This window comes from Aphis gossypii, chromosome 2 (genome assembly GCF_020184175.1).
Source record: "Aphis gossypii isolate Hap1 chromosome 2, ASM2018417v2, whole genome shotgun sequence".
Taxonomy (NCBI): Eukaryota; Metazoa; Arthropoda; class Insecta; order Hemiptera; family Aphididae; genus Aphis; species Aphis gossypii.
The window spans coordinates 41,655,156-41,679,091 of NC_065531.1; the positions used below are offsets into that span (position 1 = coordinate 41,655,156).

A 23,936-nucleotide genomic window follows, 5' to 3' on the forward strand; every position below is an offset into this window, starting at 1 on the left:
TATAATAATTAGATTTATAGTTTTTGGTTTTAAAAATGTGTTAAATAGTTGTGTTTTAAGAGGACATGCATATTTGTCTAAAGGTTTAATGTTTATAATTTTCATAACATTTTCAGATTCATTATTTTGTAATAATATTATTTGTACGATAAATTTTTGTATTTTATGCTAATTCTACAGCTTTGATACAATTATGATATAATTCAATGCCGATAGTTTGTCGACGGCCAAAGTAGGACAAAATTTTATCAAGATAATTATTCCAATAAATATTTATTCGAATGTTTTTTTTTAAATTATTCGAATAATTTATAAACATGATTTTTTGAATAATTTGAAAATATTATTATTCGAACCAAAACGTATTCGAATAGTTTTCAAACTAATTCTAATACAAAATAAAAAATCTATTATACATAGAATGATTTATATACATTTTAACACTAGTACCTATACGTATACTAGGCGATTTTTCTATCATGAACCACTCATTATTTTAAAAAATATTAATGTTTTTGAATTATGTTTGAAAATTAGTTGAATAATTTTTTATTCAAATAATCGTGAAATAATCATCTAAATAAAATTGCATTCGAATGACCCCCTAATCCGCCGACGGTATTATCAAGTATTATTGTACCAGTACTTAAGAGTATATCGTCAATAACGATTATTGCATAATGAAAATATTAAGTATATAGTTTGATTTATAAAAGTTATAAAATTGGAGTAGGTATATAAAGTCATGTCTAAAGAGTCGAAAATAGTATAAATAAAACATTAGGTACCTATTGATGAACAACTTAATAGGAAAAGATCATGTAGATAGGAGACCAAAACAACGTTGGATAGACGTAATATTCAAAAGACATTGAGGAATTAAGATCAGTTGGCATGAGGACCTACGTCCTACACCATATATTTATTAATATTAGTAAAGAGTGAAAAAAATGAGTAGTGTAGAGAACAAAGGACTTAAATGATCTATAATAACAATAACAAATAAAATATAGCGTTATTTAAATGCGCTTGTAATGTGAAAACAGTTTAATCGATAAGTTGTAGGACGCGACGATGGATGAGGAGAAAAAATTATTTGTGACAAACTAACAACGACCAAAGGAAATTGAGAATCGTAGTTATCGGTCAGTCGTCACGAGTTATATGAATGGTCATCAATCGCTTTAGGAGAGATTACCACGGTAATTGGTAGTAGCACACTGCAAACTGTGAATCGAACGGGTTTATGCTTTCTTGTCTGTCCTTATATGTATAACTTTATTATTAAGATTCATTCATGAACAGCTGTACCCAAGAGTTTGTATTGGTTGCTGTATCAAAATTAGTATAGCCAGAAATTACTCCAGGAGGTGTTTATCTTTTTACACATGATTAAAATATATTGTCAGTATTAAATATTAATTATAGATCATAAAGACATGGATAGGAAAATAACGTCCTCCTTTTTTAGTTTTATAGGCCAAGGGGGGGGGGGTGTCCAGGCTACGCCACTGGTTGTGTGAAAAAGGTTTTGTACAGTATATATTCAGTAAAATATAAAAAACTAATAGTTATTTTTTGATTTTGAATACTAATTATCATACATAGAGTTAATCCTTCCATCAACCACTCCACAAAAAATTGGTCTAGGTATGCAGCGATTGAAGGCTAACGCGTACTGGTACAATATAATATATATTTTTATATGTGCTATTACAATTCTGTGCATATGCCATATGAGTAAATTTGAATTACTATTTAGTATAAATATTAAGTACTACTAAATATTACGATTTGGACAACAAGTGTTATTCAATATTGGTAAATTATTAATGAATTATAATTTATCAGAACTTGCAGTGCTGGGTATATATAAAACATAATTTAGTATTATTCAAGTATTAAATACAATGATGGCATATTATAGATACACGAATGACAAACATCTACCAGGACCAAATCATATGTCTAAAGACTAAATGTCAAATATACTATATGTAATAAACTAATAAGTATATGTACAAGTATTCAAATTGTAAACCAAATTTTTATACATAATTTATCGTAATGTTTTTGTATAGATAATGTATATATATAAAACCAATGTCATAGGTATTAAAAAAAAAATAAAAATAATAATACCTACCTACGTAAGTTAAATAATTTTCAACTAGTGGCCTGGATACATTTTTATTCTAAATAATAATAATAAAAACATCAAAACAGTAACTTGTACACACGGGCATGTAAACAGAATAGCAATGTAGTTATTGGATACTTATCCTTTACGAATATTATATTAAAATATGAAAAATCGTGATTCTTTTTTCAGTTTCATATTTGGGTCAATTTGAATGTCGAAGTTCATTAGAATTTTGCCACTGTGTGTGTCCAAGGAGAGCAAGTAGGTATAATAATATGTAAGAAATATGTATACTATATTATGTAGTTACATGCAAGCAATGCTGTTCCGGAGTATTTGAAAACTGTCATCAAATATGCGTTATTCATTCATCGGAGAATGTCTTTTATGTCTTCAAAATTCCAATTTGGGGTATTGTATTGAAGCTGGCACGAAATGGCCGCCTGCAGACGCGGCTTTGCTACACATAATAATAATAATAATATATACTATGCCGCGTGTGTGTGTAATATATAATACATATAGGTATATATATATGTGTGTGTGTGTGTGTATGTATATTTTTATTTTTATATATTATACTTATATACATATCGATCCCGACAGGATATGTTAAGGCATTCTTCGTCATTGTGCTTAGGGGAATACGAATATAAATATGTATATATATATATATATATAACCTTAGCGTTCACATGACCATTGTGATGAATCCGATCTGCGTGCATGCATTCCATTTGAATAGAATCGGAACGAAAATACCTTTTTTCCCTTTTGTCGCCATCGGCGTCCGAAAGACTCGTACACGACGCGACAATCACGGCGGCGGCAACGGTAGACTGAAGTGTAAGGGATATAATATAATATTTTATCCATAATACGAAACAAGTATATCTATAACACATATATTTATACATATTGTACACATATATTGGCATATTACACTTATAGGTTATAATATATAATACCTATATAACTCGTACAATTTTTTTTTTTGTTGCAAAACCTCCATCATTTTGGATCACCGAATATTCGAATAAGGGTATAATATTATACAGTATAGGTAACGTGCCGATGTCATTCAACATTTTACACCTGTTAAAAGAGTTCGTAAAGATAGAATATGTACCTATATAACAATATAATATCAATTGTTGGATACCGCAGTAATAGAAAGTCCAAGAAATCTATCTACCGTGGTATACCTACATAGTAGATAATTCATTGTAGCATTCCGATTTCCGTCAATATATAAAATATTAATATACACTCAGAGAAAAGTGTAGCAGGATTAATGAAAAACGACTGTAAATTTAAAGAAAAAAAGGTGATGATTTCGAGCTCATGGAATTTCATCTTAAAAATAAATCAATGTACAGATTTAATTCAAGGAAATCTTATGTTTTCAATTAAATATAATATTAATATTCAATTAAATAGGGATTTACTATAATACCTATTACGTATTTGGTTATCTGTATAGGTAATAATATAAATGTGGTAGACGGCAGTGCAATTTAAATTGTTAATGTGTATTTCTCAATACAATAATACGCAGAATACCTCCAAACAGATACCTACCTATGGGATGTAAATTTACTCTTATATGACAGTATAGATTACAATAAAGTTTAATAGTTTAGCACGCCATTATGTAAAATAGAATTTTAACATTTAATGTAAAATGTTAATAAGCCAACACTGAACACGGTAGCTACCTTTCTACTTGACTACAAATACCAATATATTATGTATAGGTAGGTGTAGCCGATAACTATAAATATACGTAAACGTATTATAATTTATAATCGATATGATGGTATGTGATATACCCATCAATACATCATATATTATGATTTAAAATATCAAAATGCATTAAACATAAGTACATAATATCTAAATATTTAATCTAAATAAAACGCAGTATTGGTATTTGATACATCAAGTAGGTAGATACCTATCATAATACTGCCCTCTTATTTTGATGAATAATACATCAAAACAAATTTCTTCTCTAGAAGCCACCAAAGCCCCCCACTTGTTTCCTTTGGTATAATATTGAGGCGAGGCTGTAGCCCCCCTAAAATTTAGTGTTAGTTACACCACTGTTTTTGAGAACACAAAATGAAATAACAAATTAAATGGCAACAGTGCTTTAAAATTGCAAGTAAAAATCATACGTAATTGTGTACCTACATAAAATATTCACAAGTCACAATCGTGTACGTTGATTATGAGTTAAGACCATACACAATCATGGCTTACAGGCTTACCAGGCACAGCTCTTAGCTCAAAATACCGAGATAAAAAAAAATTAAAATTACAAAATAAATCTAGAAAAAAATTTAAAAATTCAGTTTTCAGATGTTGAGTTATGATTTTTATATTTGTTAATAATTCTTAAATATAATTTAAATTGTATTTGTAATATACACATTGAAAATTATATTGTAATATTAGGTACACTTGAACACTTTACATATCGTTATATCTATTAACAATCATATAAACAATTTTATTATAGGCATAAGGTGAGGTATCTAATAAAATTTGTTTGATTTTACACGAATAGGTAATGAATAGGTATATTAATTAGCTGGTGGCTAATATTTATGCTTTGAGTCTTGACAAACTTAGTTTTATTTCTTTGTATTATTTATCAACATAAAGTATAAAAGTAAAATCAATTACCTATTTTAAAATCTAAATAATTAACTATACAGCAAAGCCAAATGTAAAACTGATGGTAAAAAAAATTGTAAATAATAACAACTAAGGTATTTAAATTTTTTTAACCTTGGTTTATGCATTCCAATAAAAAAATATGGCACCTTTTCTATTATTCAGCTTTTATTGTGTGAAGATTAACTTATATTTTTTGCCCTTGAAATTAAATATGTTTATATTCAATAACATTTTTAAAATAGTTAGTAAATTCTATTATATAGGTATTTAATACATATATTATATACCATTTGTACTCATTTTTTATATAATTTATCAATAGCTAATAAACATAAATTTAAATTCATAATTATTATTATATAGGTATTAATAAGTATATAAATTAAAAACATATTTTTTTATGAAATAAACACTTTTTATTAATTATTAACTAAATTATAACATTATTGGACAGTCTTTAAATAGCTATTAAACATTTCAACACTAGTTTTAGCAATATTTATACAAAACTCTGAATCATCTCCTGAAACTAATTTTAAAAGTGATACATAATTGGGCTTTGTTGGATCATATTGTGCTCGATTTAAATATTTTAAATACTCATGTCTCTGTTTGATTCTAAATAAACGACTGCTCATCACTTGAGGTTCAAGGACAATGCGGTCGTGATTTATATCCATAGTATGATGAATGTAGTTGAATCGTTGTAATAAATGGTTTTTAGACATTGTAAATAATCTAGGATGAATTTGTAATAGCCTTTTCCTTTCACTTCTATTAAAACCCATTTCTTCAATCATTGAAAACATTATTAAATTTACCGATTTTTTTGGCCAAGTAATTAATTTTGGTAATTTAGTAACTATATTACGGATGTTATCACCAGTAAGATAGAAGTTTGTTTGAAAAAATCCAAGACTGGTATCAATATCAACTGTACTTTGAGATAACCAAATTGGGTGTTTTCGAATTATAGTAGTTATCATTTCTTTATTGAATTTTTTATGTTCTAAATAATTAATTCGGGTTATTAAATCATCCATATGTTCAGAAAATATCATGGGATTTTTTGTGAAAAATTTTCCTAATTCTTCAACTGGTACTCCACAATCATGAATAAATCTTATATATGGTTTCATATCACGTTCAAAATCTAATTTCAATATCATTTCCATTAAATTAGGATTATTGTCAAATTTATAAATTTCAACACCTAGTTTGACTAACTGTTGTAGTGAATGGGACTCATTAACATATGCAGCCAAATTAAATGTAGGAAGTAATGCTGGACTAATAGTTGAAAAATTAGTAACGTTGGGTTCCAATGGAATAGCATTATACTCCTTAGGCAATTGAATCGAATTAGATTTAATTGTTTCTAAAGTATTATCAGAGGAACAAAAGCATCTGAAAAATTGTTTTTGTTTAATGATTTTAGAAGATAATACTCGTTTAAATAATATCATGATGATTCCAGTAACAATTAAAAGCTTGTTCAAGTCTCGAAGTAAGATTAGTTGATATTTCTACTATCAATCTGTAAAATAAAAAAAAATATTGCACATTTAATAGGATTTATTTTAAGAATAAACAAAATATTTAATAATTTTTTTTAGTAACCCTATATTATTGAAATAATCTTAATGAATAAATCTTTTATTTAAGTTTAAGCACATGAAAGTGTTGATATTCATTGGCGTAACTTGGCGGGGGTGAATAAGGGCAACTAACCCCACTAACTTAAATATCATATTATAGTTAATTTCAGGCTGTTCTGAGGCGCACAGCACACTAGTACCTAATATTATGTTTATTTGTTACAAAAATTCTTTTTGTCCCCACGTGAAAAGAGTCCAAACTACACCTATGTTGATATTATTGATAAATTGTAAAAATGTAGAGTATATAAGTGTGCAATATTAAAATTAGTCGTCTTTTTACTACAACAATACCTAGTAGGTATCTATTAAAGTGTCTATTGAAAAAAGAGCAAAAAGGGTATACCAAGAATTAGGGTAATTTATATGTTGAACGCTAGTTGAAGCAATATTATCTTGATGGATGGAATATATTTTAAGTATGTTTAATTGTTTTATTAAAAACATAAATTAAGTTATACCTGGTTAAAGTAATACTAAAAATTAAAACTGAAAGTTAAAAAAATTTAGCCAAATACACCATATTACAAAAAATGAATGGTGTTTTTCAATAGTTGTTTTTAATATAAGAAAAAGAATGAATTAGAATCCTAAGAAGTTTAAAGATAATTATTACAATTATAAGTAAAACAAATTTGACTTACTTTTATTAACACTTTATTCCAATACTTATAAAAATATTAAATGAAGATTATCCATACTTCAAGGTAACCAAATGAAACTATATGAAAACGATAACTTGATTAGGAGCTGGAAAACAGAAATTATCTATTATGTGTATAATTATGCAACATATGTTTTAAATATGGCAGTAAGATATCCAAATGAACAAATCATTTATATTCAGTCACTAATATAATATCAGTTATATATAATCATTATTTATAACTTATTTCATCCTCAATTAAGCTCTTAATAATAATTTATGTATATATAAATAAACATTATATATCATAAGATGAAATTGGAAAATTTTATTTATATAATTTACTAATAAATAATATATTTATTTTGGCAAGAATTTATTAAAAATAGTAAATACACTTATTAATATACCTGTTTCCAATGAAGATTTCAGAAATTACAATTACTAAATATTTAAGTTTTAATTTGAAGTATAATTCAATGAAAAACTAGTGAAATAAAATAAAAATACTGAAAAGTATTTTAACTTTAATGTTCAAAATCTTAAAAATCTGTATTTTTGAAATGATAATATTATTAAATTATCGAAGATATGAGTACGATAAAATATCACATTATCACTTGAAAAAAGGTTTATATCAGTATCCTGGAAGAAAAATATTACAGTCTAACGGATAACGACTTGGAATAAAAAACAACAAATTTAGCCGCCCAATTTAATTATTATACTTTTATTAATCATAGATTCACAACATTAAAAATTTATTTCGGTTAATGTTATATTACTATAATCTATTATCTATATTATAAATAGTATGAAAAACACTTTTTGCTACATACTTAATTATCACTTCTTGTCATTATTACTCTTTTGATTCTAAATGGAGCGATAAATGTATTAATTTTGCGATATGTTTTATTTTTGTGTGTAAACATCACGGATTAACATACATACTATAGTATCTTAGTCCATGGTAAACACGATAAATAGTCGATAATACGTTTCGATTTTTAATTTCAAGGGTATTTTTAGATAGTAAATTAAATTTAGTTTGTAAATTAAAAATTATGTATTCCGAGAACTTCTTCTTTATATATTCGGAAAACATAAACAAAAATAACTAAAAGTGAAGGAAAACTTTAACTTCAGCTTTTTTTTTATGGAACTAAAAAACAAATAATCGTAGAATATTGAGATTTTCACCAAATTTTTATATTATTGTTTTGTATTTACTATAAAAATTTTCAAAATATTTCAACTACTTTTGAGAAATTTGTTAAGCAAAATGTGGATTAAAAATTATTTGCTGGCTTGAAATGCTTTAAAATTGAATACAAAGATTCTCATAAGTGGTTAATTTTTCATTAAAAATATCGATAATCAATAGTCAGTATAAAATGTATGATTGGCTAAAAGTTGTATGCTTACTAATATAAGAGGGAAAGGGTCAATTAAAAAACCAATAATTTATTAATTAATTAAATTTTAAAAAAAGGGAAGGAAAGGGAGGAAGGGTACCAATTGTTACATAATTATTTATATTTTATAAACATAATAATATGCACAATAGGTACATATTATATACCAGGGGTGGCCACTAACCTTAAATTTGGGAGCCGCAAATTTATAAAATTAATTCAAGGTGAGCCACATTGTAAAGCAATGTTTATAAAATGAAGATACATTTTTCATTTTTAATTAAATGAAGGAACATTTATTTACATTTAATGTTAGTCTAAGTTTGGTTCAAGAGCCGCATGATATTGATTTAAGAGCCGAATGCGGCTCACGAGACTCGTTGTGGCCACCTCTGTTATATACTTATAAATACTACATATTATATAGTATTATATATATCTCATAAACCAAATATAATGCTGAATAGATATTAAGCCCGTCCTGTGATGTCTCATGTTTTATTATTGTAAAGCTATGGCTAAATACGAATATGTAAGAGATGGGCAGTTCCCCATGATTACCATCACGCGCATACGAATTCCGAGACCGCCCCACAGTTTTGTACACGTTGTTAGTAAGTAAGAATAAACTTTTATATATTAATAGTTATTTGGATTTATCCAAATTTATTTGTATCCTAAGTACCATTCGTGCTATCGAGTTACGGTTAAATTATATTCATAAATCATAAGAAACTAACTTCTCCCCTCAATATTTTATATTTAACTGGTCATCCTCGACCATGTTACACTACAAAGAACTGACATTCCACAGTAGTTTAAAATATAAATAAACATAAATATTAATATTTATTATTAAAAATATAATATTATTGACAATAATGATAATTTAAAAGAATTTGCCATGCTAAAGATACTCTTAAAAGCAACATCTATTTAACAATAAGTATGGTAACATGCACACCATTTACAAAGCACAAATATTCACAATACAACTACTATTTACACACTAACCTAATTTCTATAATGGTGTTAATTACATTTTACACCAGGTTTAGCTTGTGAAAGCAATAATAAATAGATAGAGAAATAGAAAAAAATATTTATTAAATTAAATACAAATATTGATGAAACTAACTAATTTTGTTCTTAAAAATTGATGTTACACTGTCTATATTAAAATGTACCTAACAATAACATAAACATAAGACACATAACACATACATTTAACACAAATATTTATAGAATAATGCAACATAGAGACCACAGTATGGTCAGTACAATTAAGACAACTCACGAAGAAAGTCCCAAATATTAGGGTGACGTCCAATTTGAGTGCGCAACATTGCATGGAAGTATTTTAAGTAATTGTTGATTCGGTAAACTTAACCAAAAACACTTAAGAATCGAGGACCAATTTGCAAAAACCAATAATGGTAAATACAATCCACCAGGAAACGATGCATTAACTCATTAATTTCAGGAAATTGTAAGGTGTAAATTTGTAATGACAATCGTATGTAATCCATTTTCCATACAAAAATTAGGGCACCCCGGATGACCCCTTTCAGCCGGTAAATAAAGCAATGCTAGCATCTGAAATATAAAATATAATTGAAATACAATAATATTTACTTCTAAAAGAAACTCAAATGTACCATTTTGAAAATACGAGCCACCAAGTCATGCCTCTTCACCAAGTTCAAGACACCATTCACTTTTCGGTGACAATATCTAACAACTGACTATAACATTAAAATAAATATCATTAAATTTATCTCACAGGTATGATCATAATAAAATGTGTTTATATTACCTGAGTATAATGGAACCAATAGCATAGCAAGTTACTGTTAGGGAAGATTTGTTGGACAGCATTCATAAGAGCACGCTCATAATCAGTAACAAAACAGATTCCATCATAGTTCAAAGGTAGAGTATTGTGTATCACAGCGAATAATGCACAATATGTTTCCTCTGTCTCACTCCCCAAAAGGACAAAGACCATTAGAAATGCCTAAATTGTAAAAAAAAAAATATTTAAAGCATTACATTGTTGACAACAGTAGTAAGTAATAACGAATAATATACCCATACGAAATTAATAACTAAGCTTTTGTACAGAATTTGAGATGTCAGGAAAGATTGCAAGTCTATTAGCATTTAAGGTAGCATCTTATATGTACCATCTATTCCGACAATCTCTACTGTAGCCAACTGTTCACGATACTTTTCAATTGCAGAAGTATTCGCAAAAATAATTCCAACAGTTCCTCCATTTACAAACAATTCTTAATTGAAAAATACAGTAGAAGGAATTTGAAATGTTGAGACGTAATTTGCATTCTGGGGATCTCTCAACATTTCTGCAAGATCGTGCATGTTCTAAGGTAATTGTGGGGGTCTTGATATTCTCATCCTTTTTGCTCTCAATTATGTTTGGAGGAATGTATCCAGCCTCGGGATGCTTACCAAAAGTATAAAAATTACTACATAATTAGCATAATTTATATATTTGTAGTTCAACACAATAATTAGGTTAATTATTTTACCTAATTATTTCACTATTATAGAGACCTCAAATTTATGGAGTTGTGATTGTCCGATCAAAAGCTTTTTCATCTAGAGCATTCCTCAGGAATGGCACATTTAAATAAATTTCATCCAGCTAATGATTGTGTGGAGTTACAATCAAGATTTGGTTGTCCATCTCATTTCTACTGATGGATGCTGAACCATAACATGCAGGACGACTGGGATTCTTTTGTCGCTCACAAATTAAAGTTATTCTATTGACGCGTAACTTTTTTTGATAATATTTATATCCAAAATTATCCACATAAAATTTTGAGTTGAGCCGAACGCCAGGGATTGTCTTATATGTTCTTGCTTGTTGTTTTTGTTCTTGTTTTTTATGTTGGAGGAGAATCTGAATGGCAGGATGTTGGACATAGGTATGGTCTTGTAGGAAGAGGTTGAGATTTGGAACACCAACTTCTTCATGGTTGGCTAGAATGACGTAGTCGTGATCTCTCAATGCCATTTTAACTAATATACTAAACAAAATTTAAAAATATTAAACAAACAAACAATATATATATATAAAAATATAAAGATGGTTGGTCTTAAGAAAAACTATTTTTTTTCTCGTAGGTAAATTGCAGGTAAGTGGCAGGTAAATGGCAGATAGGTCAAGCTATATAATAAATTTAAAAAAATTTATTAGTATCACAGATATAAACACTCTTAAGCCATTGGCTGTGTGGAAGTGTGCGTTCATAAAAATATTTACAATGATAAGTTATACAATATACATGTGTGAAAAGCCTAAACAATATAATAACAACAATATGAATTAATATATAATATGATGATGTTGGTTAATCCATTTAAAAGAATATAAGTAAAAAGATAATGAGCAACAGAGCATGAAAAATAATTTTTGATTTAAAATAATAGAATAATATATTTAATGTTTAATATAGTTGGAAAAACGTGTGCTAAGCTACATTATATTAAGAATGATAATTTTTTTTAAGATGATGAAGATTATAAAAGCTATGAGGATTAATTTTAAAATTTAACACCTACCTAATGGATATTGGACGTGTGTTATTTATAACATGTAAAGTATTGTATTATTTATATTGTAAGAATTAGGAAATTATTTACTTTATAACTATAATGATATATAAGTTGTTAATGTACAAAAAAAAAAAATAAATAAATATGTTGAAATTGTTTTACAAAAACGTGGTATTTGGGTCTATAGTTACGTCAATGAGTAAAAACTCAAATGTAGTACCTACTTCCTAGTCAAAAAAATTATTAGGAGTCCACTTGCTATGAATAAAATATTTAATGTCTAATAAACATTAAGATATATTTATATTACAAACAATTCATTTAAGAACTTATTATTAAGGTAAAAACTAAAAACTAAAAAATATAAGTTTTACTTACATTAACATGTGGAACCAAGTACCAACTTTCAGCCTCCAGGTAGGAGCGACAAACGTAAAATGATCGTTAAAGTTATTTACTATTTAAAATTTTAGAAGACGGATAACTAATGTATCTGGTTCTAGGAATATTACTTAAAAATTATAGTGGAACTGTTTACTATGTTGAATGGTGGTAATAATTTGAATTTTTGTATTTTTATCACGGGGCCGATCTCTTATCACGGTGCCGAACTGTACCCATCCCTATCCATCCCTCCCAAAGGAATTGTTCTAAATACTGATAAATTAATACCCGCGTAAAATCTTATATCATGTTTTTTTTTTTTTAATATTTTATTATTGGTATCTATTGACTATTTATTTTGTCATATTGTCATGCATTTCAGATAATTATAATTTAAGAAATGTTTGATTTTATATTTATTATTAACTATTTAGAAAATAGTAATACTTGAGGACTTGGTGGTGAGTACATTAGTGCCTGCCAATTGACAAGCAGATTAATTAAAAAAGTTTTAATTACTTTATTAAAATTATAAGTTTGGAAATTAATATTGAAAATTTTATTGTGATCTCATTAATTGTATATATTTTTACCCATATTGCTCATTATTAAAAGAAAATGAAAAAAATTTTATGTTCAAGAGAACAAGTGAATTTAAAATGTGTTCTACTTGGTGGACAGAGTTTCAGGTATTTATGTTGGTATTTTAGATAAATATTTTAGTATACGTATTAAATATACCTACCACTAATTTATAATATTTAATTTTTAAAAATATTATTGTCATCTTAAAATGATTGATGTTTAATAAATACAAGTTGTTTATATTTTATTTTATTATTTTGATTAATTATAAGATGGAAAGAAACTAACCCGGATGAATACTCCGGAGTATTTGGTGGTGGTTTTTGGACATTAAAACAAAATGATGATCATATTGCTTATAAACGAATTCCCACCACAAATTTGGATGAAAAAATGTTGAGTAATTATCTAAGGCTGGATGAACCTTTAGAATTATACTATAAAGAATGGAGTTTATGCGATCCAATTTTTAAAAAATCGGCAGAACGGTTCAAAGGAATAAGAATGTTGAAACAAGAACCAATTGAAAACATATTATCATTTATCTGTTCATCAAATAATAATATCTCAAGGTAAATTAAATTCTATACATTTTTTTGTCTTTATCAATTAAATAAATATCATTACAGAATCTCATCTATGGTTGAAAAAATGTGTACTTTATATGGTGAAAAAATAGATGGAACAACATATTATGCTTTTCCTAATATTGAAACATTAGTTGGGCAACAAGTTGAAGAAGATTTGAAGGTTGCTAAATTTGGATATAGAGCAAAATTCATACGACAAACTGCTGAAAAAATGTTTGAATTAGGTTGTAATAAATGGATTGATAAGCTAAGAAATATGAATTATGATAGTGCTAAAAAAGAATTGATGCTATTGCCTGGAGTTGGTCCAAAGGTAAAAATGTTGTTAAATGTTTTATGATTTATGTTGAAAAGGCTAAGTAATGTAACCTACATCACTAAAAAAAATGAGATTTAAATTGCTCACAATAAAAAAATAATAAATACAAATTTTGTATTTAAGGGCCATTTTTACAATACCTGGTTAAGACTAACCGATAGAATTCTATCGATTAACACATGAGAATATCTTCCTTACTGTTAGCCATAAAAAAATTATCAAACTTTTAGTCCTTTTCAATAATTAAATATTTAATGTTTTTCACTTTATATAATTTATATATTATATGTTAATTTAAACAATTTATTAAATTTATAGGTAGCAGACTGTATTTGTTTAATGTCACTTGATCACTTAGAAGCTGTTCCAGTAGATACACATGTGTTTCAAATTGCTTGTGAAAATTATTTACCTCATTTGAAAAAATACAAAACAGTTACTCAACCAGTTTATAACGAAATAGGAGATTGTTTTAGGAAGATATTTAAAAAGAATGCTGGATGGGCACACACAGTAAGAATTTTTTGTTTTGTCTAAGGCTACTAGTAACATTACATGTTGGCAAATAGCACTTGTAACATGTTATTTCCTAATCATTAATTTATAGTTATAGACAGGATATAATTGTGTTTCCCTTATAAATTTTTAAAATTTGATTTTAGCTATCATAAACAATATTTTTATGACATTATGTCGGTGACATTATAAAATCATATAATATTTTCTATTTTGTTATATAAAGTTAAAAACTTTAATTTTTAGGTATTATTCTTGGATGATTTGAAAAACTTTAAAGAAGTTGAAAAAAATGATGATAAATCTGATGGTAAACCTACTGCAAAAAGGAAAAAAAAGTATTGATTTATTCATTATTGTCTGTACTATTGTTATTATATTTGTAGTACTTATAACCTTGAATATTTGTACTTTCTGTTGAAATATATATATTTTTTTTTAATTTCTTAAATACATATTACAATTAGTATTATTTTTAAAATTTTAAATTGAATGTGTTTCTTCTTAACTTTTTAAGTTTTAATTTACAACGTTGAAAATAGTAATATTGGTGTACTTGTCCTATGCGGTCTATCACTCGTTTCTACATAATATAATATAATAGTTATCTATAGCACACTTGTCTACCAAACAGCCAATAGGTAAAAAAAAATCATAAATTAACACAAAATATGTAAGATTATAATATATTTAATAATACACAATGATAGTAGTAGTTCAATAATACACATAACAATCTAAGCCTATATTATGTTTATGTATATTGGTATATTTCTTAAAATATATTTAAATGGGTAATAATTTTAATAGTAAAATTAATTACATATAGTATTATGTATTTTACATGAGAAAGGAATATCTATAATTAAATAATACTTACAATAAAACCTCTTTATGACGGACCCTCTATTAGATGGAATCCATCTTTTAATGGAAAATGTAAATAGTTCCCATTTAAATAATATAGTATAATTTGAAATCCCTATAACAGAAAACTTTTTATGATGGAAAAAAAATTATTGGTCCCAAGCTTCCGTTATAGAGAGGTTTTACTGCACCGTTATAATATAATTATTAGTAATACAGTTGAAGTTAGTAATTAATTTTGTTAATATGTAATTATTATAATCTGAATAAATATTTTAGTAATTAGTCATGAAGTACCTATTGAATAGGTAAATGATAAATGGAAACATCCATTATCACACCTAATAAGTAATAAGTGACACTAATATGAAAAGGGTATTGTAGAATACATTTTAAGGAATTTACTTACATAATTTAAAAGTTGTTAATATTTTTTTCACACATTTTAAGCCAATAATAAAAGTTTGTTAATCAATATCTTTTTTAACAAATTTTTTTTAAAAAATATATAATTTTATTAATAAATTCATAAGTACCATCTAGAAGTTTCATCTTCACATTAAATTCGTCTTAAATATGTTTATTTAAATGAAAATCTAATTATTCGTAAATTAATATTATTGCGTTATAATATTTTTTTATGAATTACCTATTTATATTCAACTATTCAAGTTATAATTATTTTGTCAATATAGAAAAACGATTTGTTAGGTAATTTTCTTATTGTTGTGTTGGCTACACTGATGTCTGACCAATTTTCCAATTGATTTTCCACCATTTTTCTATTCTTATCTCCGACTAAGTTATTTGAATCCTCTCAGCCCTCTTAATGACGTAATGTTATTAAATTCGCAGTGACTCTTGTAGATTATTATTTAGCTTGCCTTGTTTAAAGGCTGTTTGTTTAGTACTTACAATTTGTTATATTCGCACCGAACAAATATGGCATTGAAAGCTGTTGTTGGACAAAGTAAGATTTTTGTTTTAATTATACATTATATTAAATTTTTTTATATGGCTTTGTATATCTGATACATATACTAATTGAATAATACATTTATTTTACAGAGATTATGAATGAGGTCATTAAACAGAAGGGTGTTAAAAAAGGAGCTGACAAAGGTATTGAGTGGCGTGTGATGGTGGTAGACCAATTGGCAATGAGAATGATATCCGCTTGTTGTAAGATGCATGAAATATCAGCTGAAGGAATCACTAGTAAGTGTTAATTTTTTATTTTTATTAATATATACTCAAATCACAAACACGTATACATCTATTTGTTATGATTTCAAAGTTGTTGAAGATTTGCAAAAAAAACGAGAGCCTTTGGCTACATTGGAAGCTGTTTACTTGATTACTCCTAGTGAAAAGTCAGTTGCTGCTCTTATTAGAGATTTCTCCAGTCCAGGAAAATCTATGTATAAAGCTGCTCATGTTTACTTCACTGAGGGTAATATATTTTTAACACATTTTGATTTGACCATTTGAATTTTTTATAAAATGAATTTGTTAATTAAATTGTCATTTTTTTGTATAAAATAGTCATTTAAAGACAATGTTTTAAGATTTTATAATTAACTTTTATCCTAATATATTACATTTTTTCTTCACTATTGTAATTATAGCGTGTCCCGATGAGTTATTCAACAAGTTAAGTTTGTCCCCAGCCGCAAAATTTATTAAAACTTTAGTGGAAGTTAACATAGCCTTCATAGCCTATGAACAACAGGTAACATTTTATGAAGACTACTATTCTTATGGTGGAAGTTAATCTTTATTCTTGGTTATTACTTATAACTTATAAGCTATAAATTATATTAACAAAAGTATGTGTCATAACTTTATGAATATTTTCATTTATCAATTTAATTTTCATTTTTTGGTGGTATGGCTTATCTTAAACTTTTTTTTTTATTTTTGGTGTTTTGTTAAATTCAAATAAGGTATATTTATGGTGATATATGTATATATGAATATATTGTTGGCTATGAACTAAAATATGTTGAATGACTAAACACGGGTACACTAAAATCTAATCTTTATTTACCATTAATAAACTATTTTTGTTTTGCTTTAACATACTAATCTGGTATTGTTTTATTGCTTAAATTAATAAAAGTGTGTCAAGAAGAGCTGTTTAATGAACTGTGCAAATCGATTGCTGCCAAAAAAATTAAAACACTCAGGGAGATAAACATCGCTTTTCTACCTTATGAGCGTCAGGTGTGTGTTTGCTTAACATTTAAGTACTTTTGCTTAGTTCTTCTCTTCTGGTGTTATTAAACTTGGTTTTGGTTTTGATTTTGGAATAATAATTAATGTTATTTTTCTGTATAAATTCTTAGGTGTTCTCTTTAGATTCTCGTGAAACATTTCAATGTTATTATAATCCATTACTAGTGAGTAGTCGTGTCCCTAATATGGAACGTATAGCAGAACAGATTGCTACTGTTTGTGCCACATTAGGAGAATATCCATCTGTACGATATAGAAGTGACTTTGAACGTAATGCTGAATTGGCACAGATTGTTCAGCAAAAATTAGATGCTTACAAAGCTGATGAACCAACAATGGGAGAAGGTCCCGAGAAAGCTCGTTCACAATTAATTATACTTGACAGAGGATTTGATTGTGTATCCCCTGTCTTACATGAGCTCACCTTCCAAGCTATGGCTTACGATCTCCTGCCTATAGAAAATGATGTTTATAAGTAAGATAATCCTTAAATTATTATCATAATTGATTATTTTTAATCCATTTCATTTTATAAGGTATGAAGCCACTGCAGGAGCTGCTCTTAAAGAAGTATTGTTGGATGAAAATGATGAACTTTGGGTGGAGTTAAGACATCAACATATTGCTGTTGTGTCTACGTAAGTTTATAAACTTAATTCACTTGATAACTATTGATCTTAATTCGGGGTTTTATTTTTGTTTGTTTTAGGAATGTGACAAAGAATTTAAAGAAATTCATTGACTCTAAGCGTATGTCAGCTGTTGGCGAGAGTAAATCTTCTATGCGTGATTTGTCGACAATGATTAAGAAAATGCCTCAATACCAAAAAGAGTTGAGCAAGTATTCTACTCATTTGCATTTGGCAGAAGATTGCATGAAATGCTATCAAGGAAATGTGGACAGACTTTGTAAAGTAGAACAAGACCTGGCTATGGGTACAGATGCTGAAGGCGAGAAGATAAAAGACCATATGAGATGCATTGTACCTATACTATTGGATCAAAATACATCTAGTAATGATAAGATGAGGATAATTATACTGTATGTTTTGTCTAAAAATGGAATATCTGAAGAGAATCTTAACAAACTGGTACAACATGCTCAATTATCACCAGCTGATAAACAAGCTATTGTAAATTTGAACTTGCTGGGTATAAATACTATTGTGGATGTAAGTAATATTACTTGATACTTATTCATTTTATGTTATAATTATTTCAAATATGTAATTAAAACTATTACTTTAGGGAAACAGAAAGAAGCAGTATCAAATACCACGTAAGGAGCGTATTACTGAACAGACATACCAAATGTCTCGCTGGACCCCCGTGATTAAAGATTTGATGGAAGACTGTATTGAAGACAAGCTAGATGCTAAACATTTCCCTTTTCTAGCTGGTAGAGCTGCTTCATCTGGATATCATGCACCAACTAGGTATGGGTTTTATATATGGTATATTTATTAAGAGTATACTTTGTAGCAGGGGGGGGGGGAACTGGCAGCCTGCGTGCTTTTTTTTCTGGCCTGTCCTACATTTTCAAATTACTTCATATAATTTTAAAGTTAATCGTCTATAATCTATATGTATAGTCTATCTTATTAATATAATAATTTTTATCTGGTATTGAACATTGTTAAATGTCTAAATGTCATAATATAGTATATACACATATATGTATGCGTTTAGCTTTTAATCATTTAATCATAGTTGTTTGTACAATCATGTCTTGATGTTATTGAATTTATTATTTTCGTGTTTGTGTAATGCTTAATAATGTCTTCAAAAAAGCATAAAATTGATGATGAAAATAGAACTTTTAACATTTCACGGGAGAATTAAAATGTATATTTTGAATGGCCTTTTTTTTTTTTTCTATGCTCTAGCCTGAAAAATTTAAATTTTCTGAAAATTGGCTCTCTAGTAACTTTGAGTTGCCCATCCTTGATTTATTGTATACATTTTACAATATATGTCTTTTGTTGGCCCTCTTTTAAGTTAAAATATAAATTATTTCATTAACTAAATTGTAATTAGATATTCATTTTAATATTCAGTGGTTTAATCTTTATATTGATTAATTAAATTTAGATTTTTCAAACAATAGTGTCATCAAGGCCGTAGCCAGGGGGGGTTTAAGGTCAAACCCTCCCGAAATTTTTTTTGAAATAAGACTGAATAGTTAGAATTTCATATTTTATTACATAATATAACATATTTATACATTAACCCCCGAAAAATATTTTTCTGGCTACGGCCTTGAGTGTCATATTATGGAATAAGTGTCATTGTAATGTTTTGTTGTATATTGAAGAACTTATTTTATATCGTAGGGTTTATACTTCTCACAGTAAAAAAATATTTTTTATTTTTAGTGCACGATATGGACATTGGCATAAAGATAAGGGTCAACAGTTAATAAAGAACGTGCCCAGAGTAATTGTGTTTGTGATTGGAGGAGTAAGTTTTTCTGAAATCAGGTGTGCTTATGAAGTCACCAATAACTTCAAAAACTGGGAAGTTATAATAGGTAAGATTTGGTGTGATCATTATGTGGTCTTATAATCATAAATTTGTTTATATCTTCATTTTTGTTTTTTTGAAGGCTCATCACATGTTCTAACTCCAGAAGACTTCCTTAACAACTTGTCTGCCTTAAGTCAATAAATTTGTCCAATTCTTCCGAACATCACTCTGTTATGTTTTTCCAAAGTATTACTTAATGTAGCCTTATAAATCGTGATTTTTAAATTTAGCCTAGAGTTAAATACTAATAAAAGAAAAATCTAATTCTTATGAGTGTGTAAGAACTTGTCAGTATTTTCATTGTTTAAAAATCTTTTTTTCCTAAACATTTTTAAACTAGCTTTTTAATGCAATTAATTCAGTTTTATTATCACCATAACGTATTATATCTATTTCGTAGTATAAGTTATTATTTGTTATTTATTTAAATTATTAATTTAAAATTTTATTTGTTAATAAGTTAGTCATTTGAATAACTTTCATCATTATTGTTATAATTATATTTTACTTATTATAGTTTTAAAACAGTTTAAAATATACATTGTGTATGTTCTAGACATAATTATTTCTTTTAACGGACATTCCGCATTTATATAAATATTAACTTATTATTATTGAATTTTATCACATTCTTAACCATTATATTATTAATATAGATAATAGAATAATTTATGTAACTTGGATTATTCAAAATATTAATAGATTTATTCCATATTAATTTGATTTAATTTTGTTTTTACTAATTTTACTTCCAGCTTTTACTAAAAATATTTTTATTATTATCAAAACTTATTTTTTTTAGTACCTACTTATCGAGCTTTTAAATGTGTATACCACATATACATACATAGCCTCAATATTTTAAAGAATTATAGATGTTTATAATGTAACCTTTTATTATTACAATATATTAATATATTATTACAATGGGTTCTCTTATTTATGCCACTAATTAATGGAATTTGCATAAATGTTTTAGAAATATTATCATTTGGATTCAAAATATTTTGTTCTTAATAATGTAAACTATATTTATTTTATTATGTTATTTCGTTAATTATATTTATCAATCTACATTCTACATATTTAATCTATAGTATTTGTTTATTGTTTAGGTTAAACATTTTTTTTTTATATATTAAATAATTATTAAATTTTAATTATAAATGTTTAAATTCTTTGGAAAATTACTTTAATTTTAAATTTTAAACGATTTCAGATCTTGTACCAAGTAAGAATGTAATACTATTTAGAATGTATGACGTACACAATATGTATATTTCTCAAGTCGTAGTTAATATCTTAATATTTTTTTAAAATATAAAATAATTACTTTATTACTTTATTCAACTTTAAATATATGTATTTAACTGGATCTAACTACTTATTGCCATAACAAAATTTGTTAAAATTTAAAAGTACCTATTTGAATAGCAAAATCTATGATAACATATGTACAATTTATAATTTAATAATCAGGCCCAATTTAAATCTGTATTTTAATTTTAATTTATTTCTATTTAAAATAGTTTCAGATGATTTATAAGTAGTTCAATGTAGGCAATTAATGATATTTTATGTGATATTAAATAGTTTGTTTTTATTGAAATTTAATATGAATTACCTAATTAAAATTACGATAGTTATTAATATATTGACTATAAATGTCTTGTTATTAAATTCATACTATCTATTTTAATTATAAAATATATATTTAATATTTTAGAATCAATAACTGTCATTTTCCATTTTATATACCAGGGGTCACCAAATGACTTGGATAAATATAAACATTAAACATATTACATTTTGATGGCCCTAAATGATTGTTGAATTCAAAACTTAACCTAAAGTGGCCTTCCAAAAACATATTGATGATTCCTGGTATATATTTAGACGTACAATGTTTCAACAATTCCTAACTAGCTATTTAATTTGTTTACTCTTTATGATCCCTAAATTTTGTTTTAAAATAAAAATAGAATAATTAAAAAAATGTAAACTGTGTTCAATTGTGTGTAATATTTCAAAACAGCCATAATTTATTGTCATACTGATTCAGATAAATTTATAGTAGAATAATTGAATACCTATAAACAAAGTAAAATTGTCAAGGTATTGAATACTTAGTTCTCATTAAAAAAAGTGCTAAAATCAAGTTAAACAACTAGGTAGTTTTAAAAACTATTATTCCATCTTAAACTTTTAATTTTTGTTCTTTTGAAAAATTTAATATTTAGTTTTGTTAAATTAAATGTAAAATTATAAAAAATATATGGGGAAGTTTAAGTTATAGGTATATTATTACATCATTAATATTAAATACTACCCATAATATTATTATAATCATATACATGTATTTAGTATAGTATTCTTAAGTTTACATAAAGTAGATAATCACCCTGGGAACAAATGCAGTCTAGTTCCCATGTGATTTTTTCGACCTCCCCCCCTCCCAAATGTGTATTTTAATCCACTGAGTACAAAAGTCTAATACGAAAATGCTCGCATTTTTTTACTCAAAAATGTATACAAAAAAAAAAATCTAAAACAGTATAAATAAATACATCAAAAATACATGATATCCATGATAAACACATCAAAAAACTACTTTTGATTTTTTTTTTTAAATTTTATGGTTTTTATGATAGATGGAAGTACCTATGCAAAAAGATTTTAATTATTGTACTTGCTGTTTAAAAAGTCTAAAAATTGAAACAAAAAATGTAACAACGAGTGTATGGACACTCGTCGCTCCGTTACGCAAATCGAAAATATCCCTCAACTTGCTATGCAAAACAGGAGTGTCCCTGAGGGTTGTGAAGGAAGCGATTGCCCACTCTATAAGTGGTGTGATGTTATGTTTGTTATAGGTATACCTAATAGATATAAGTTGAAATTACATCCAACATATAGGTTTAAGTTTTGGTTTACCAAAGTGATATATAAGATTAAAATGTTTTCGCACTCCCTCTCTCCTTATGGAGTTTACCTGAAGCCGCCCCTGATGCAAAACCACCTCATGTAGGTTACAGGGTAAAAAATAAATGTATTAGGTATTTATAACCCTACCTTCCAACAAACGAAGGAAAGTAAAGTATACAGCGTTTCACGTATATTCATGGGTAAATGTGTAAAATTGTAAACTTTGATAAGAGATATTACTTTCAAAATAATGATTTGCGAGAATTTTTGAATTAGATTTTTGTATTCAGTGCTTTAAAACACACATTTTGGGGGAAAAAATCGAAAAAATTGCGTGGGAACTAAGCTGCATTTTATACCTCACATCTATTTTACACCAACTATTATAACATATAGGTAGGTATTGAAAATGTATCATGATATTTTAAATTCAAAGTTGTAGTTTATACTGGAATAGTGCAATTTATACACATACTGAGTTTTTTAAACTTGTACGTTAGCGATTTAGTATTTTATATTATAATTCAAATTAAATCAAAATCTATGTTAAATTTAACTAATGATATTTTTATATTATTAGTATCACGACTATGATTATAACATACCTATATATTATACTCTTAAGGAGTACCTACTAAAAGTAATTATTTTTACATTTAATATTATGGTAGTCTTTAATCAATAGATATGTCGTATGTATATATGTTACCATTCACCAGGTACTAGTAATTAAATACTAGAGAATCAATAGTATTTTTAGAAATTAATAATTACTTACTATATTACGTTAGTGCAAAGAGCCGAAAATAACCCGAAAGTTTTTGATTTGACTGAGGTAGTGAGGTCCTCTG

General features: G+C 26.6%; 4 protein-coding genes across 6 annotated transcripts; 2 read left to right on the forward strand and 2 right to left on the reverse strand.

Annotated features, from left to right (window-relative positions):
- Positions 1-5,221: 5,221 nt before the first annotated feature.
- Positions 5,222-7,699, reverse strand: LOC114120396 (transcription termination factor 3, mitochondrial). The gene is made up of 3 exons (XM_027982280.2): positions 7,543-7,699; positions 7,131-7,236; positions 5,222-6,365 (listed from the first exon to the last, which is right to left on the reverse strand). The coding sequence occupies exon 3, from the start codon at positions 6,292-6,294 to the stop codon at positions 5,272-5,274; it is 1,023 nt and encodes a 340-aa protein (XP_027838081.1). The 5' UTR covers positions 6,295-6,365; positions 7,131-7,236; positions 7,543-7,699; the 3' UTR covers positions 5,222-5,271.
- A 1,681-nt stretch (positions 7,700-9,380) lies between these two features.
- On the reverse strand, positions 9,381-12,745 carry LOC114120815 (uncharacterized). Of its 2 annotated transcripts, none has more exons than XM_050202202.1 (5): positions 12,514-12,745; positions 10,648-11,606; positions 10,367-10,567; positions 10,209-10,295; positions 9,381-10,146 (listed from the first exon to the last, which is right to left on the reverse strand). In XM_050202202.1, the coding sequence occupies exons 2-5, from the start codon at positions 10,711-10,713 to the stop codon at positions 10,030-10,032; spliced, it is 471 nt and encodes a 156-aa protein (XP_050058159.1). In that variant the 5' UTR covers positions 10,714-11,606; positions 12,514-12,745; the 3' UTR covers positions 9,381-10,029. The 2 variants fall into 2 exon arrangements, with proteins under 2 accessions (XP_050058159.1, XP_027838665.1); XM_027982864.2 differs by having other exon boundaries at positions 10,642-11,606; positions 12,514-12,739.
- A 147-nt stretch (positions 12,746-12,892) lies between these two features.
- Positions 12,893-15,010, forward strand: LOC114120808 (N-glycosylase/DNA lyase). The gene is made up of 5 exons (XM_027982852.2): positions 12,893-13,208; positions 13,377-13,676; positions 13,734-14,007; positions 14,332-14,526; positions 14,776-15,010. The coding sequence occupies exons 1-5, from the start codon at positions 13,138-13,140 to the stop codon at positions 14,872-14,874; spliced, it is 939 nt and encodes a 312-aa protein (XP_027838653.2). The 5' UTR covers positions 12,893-13,137; the 3' UTR covers positions 14,875-15,010.
- Positions 15,011-16,174: 1,164 nt separating this feature from the next.
- On the forward strand, positions 16,175-22,172 carry LOC114120614 (protein ROP-like). Of its 2 annotated transcripts, none has more exons than XM_027982578.2 (10): positions 16,175-16,366; positions 16,465-16,614; positions 16,694-16,849; positions 17,025-17,128; positions 17,745-18,109; positions 18,171-18,272; positions 18,344-18,806; positions 18,883-19,070; positions 20,010-20,164; positions 20,240-22,172. In XM_027982578.2, the coding sequence occupies exons 1-10, from the start codon at positions 16,339-16,341 to the stop codon at positions 20,299-20,301; spliced, it is 1,773 nt and encodes a 590-aa protein (XP_027838379.1). In that variant the 5' UTR covers positions 16,175-16,338; the 3' UTR covers positions 20,302-22,172. The 2 variants fall into 2 exon arrangements, with proteins under 2 accessions (XP_027838379.1, XP_027838387.1); XM_027982586.2 differs by lacking the exon at positions 17,025-17,128 and adding an exon at positions 17,519-17,622.
- The last annotated feature ends 1,764 nt before the right edge of the window (positions 22,173-23,936 follow it).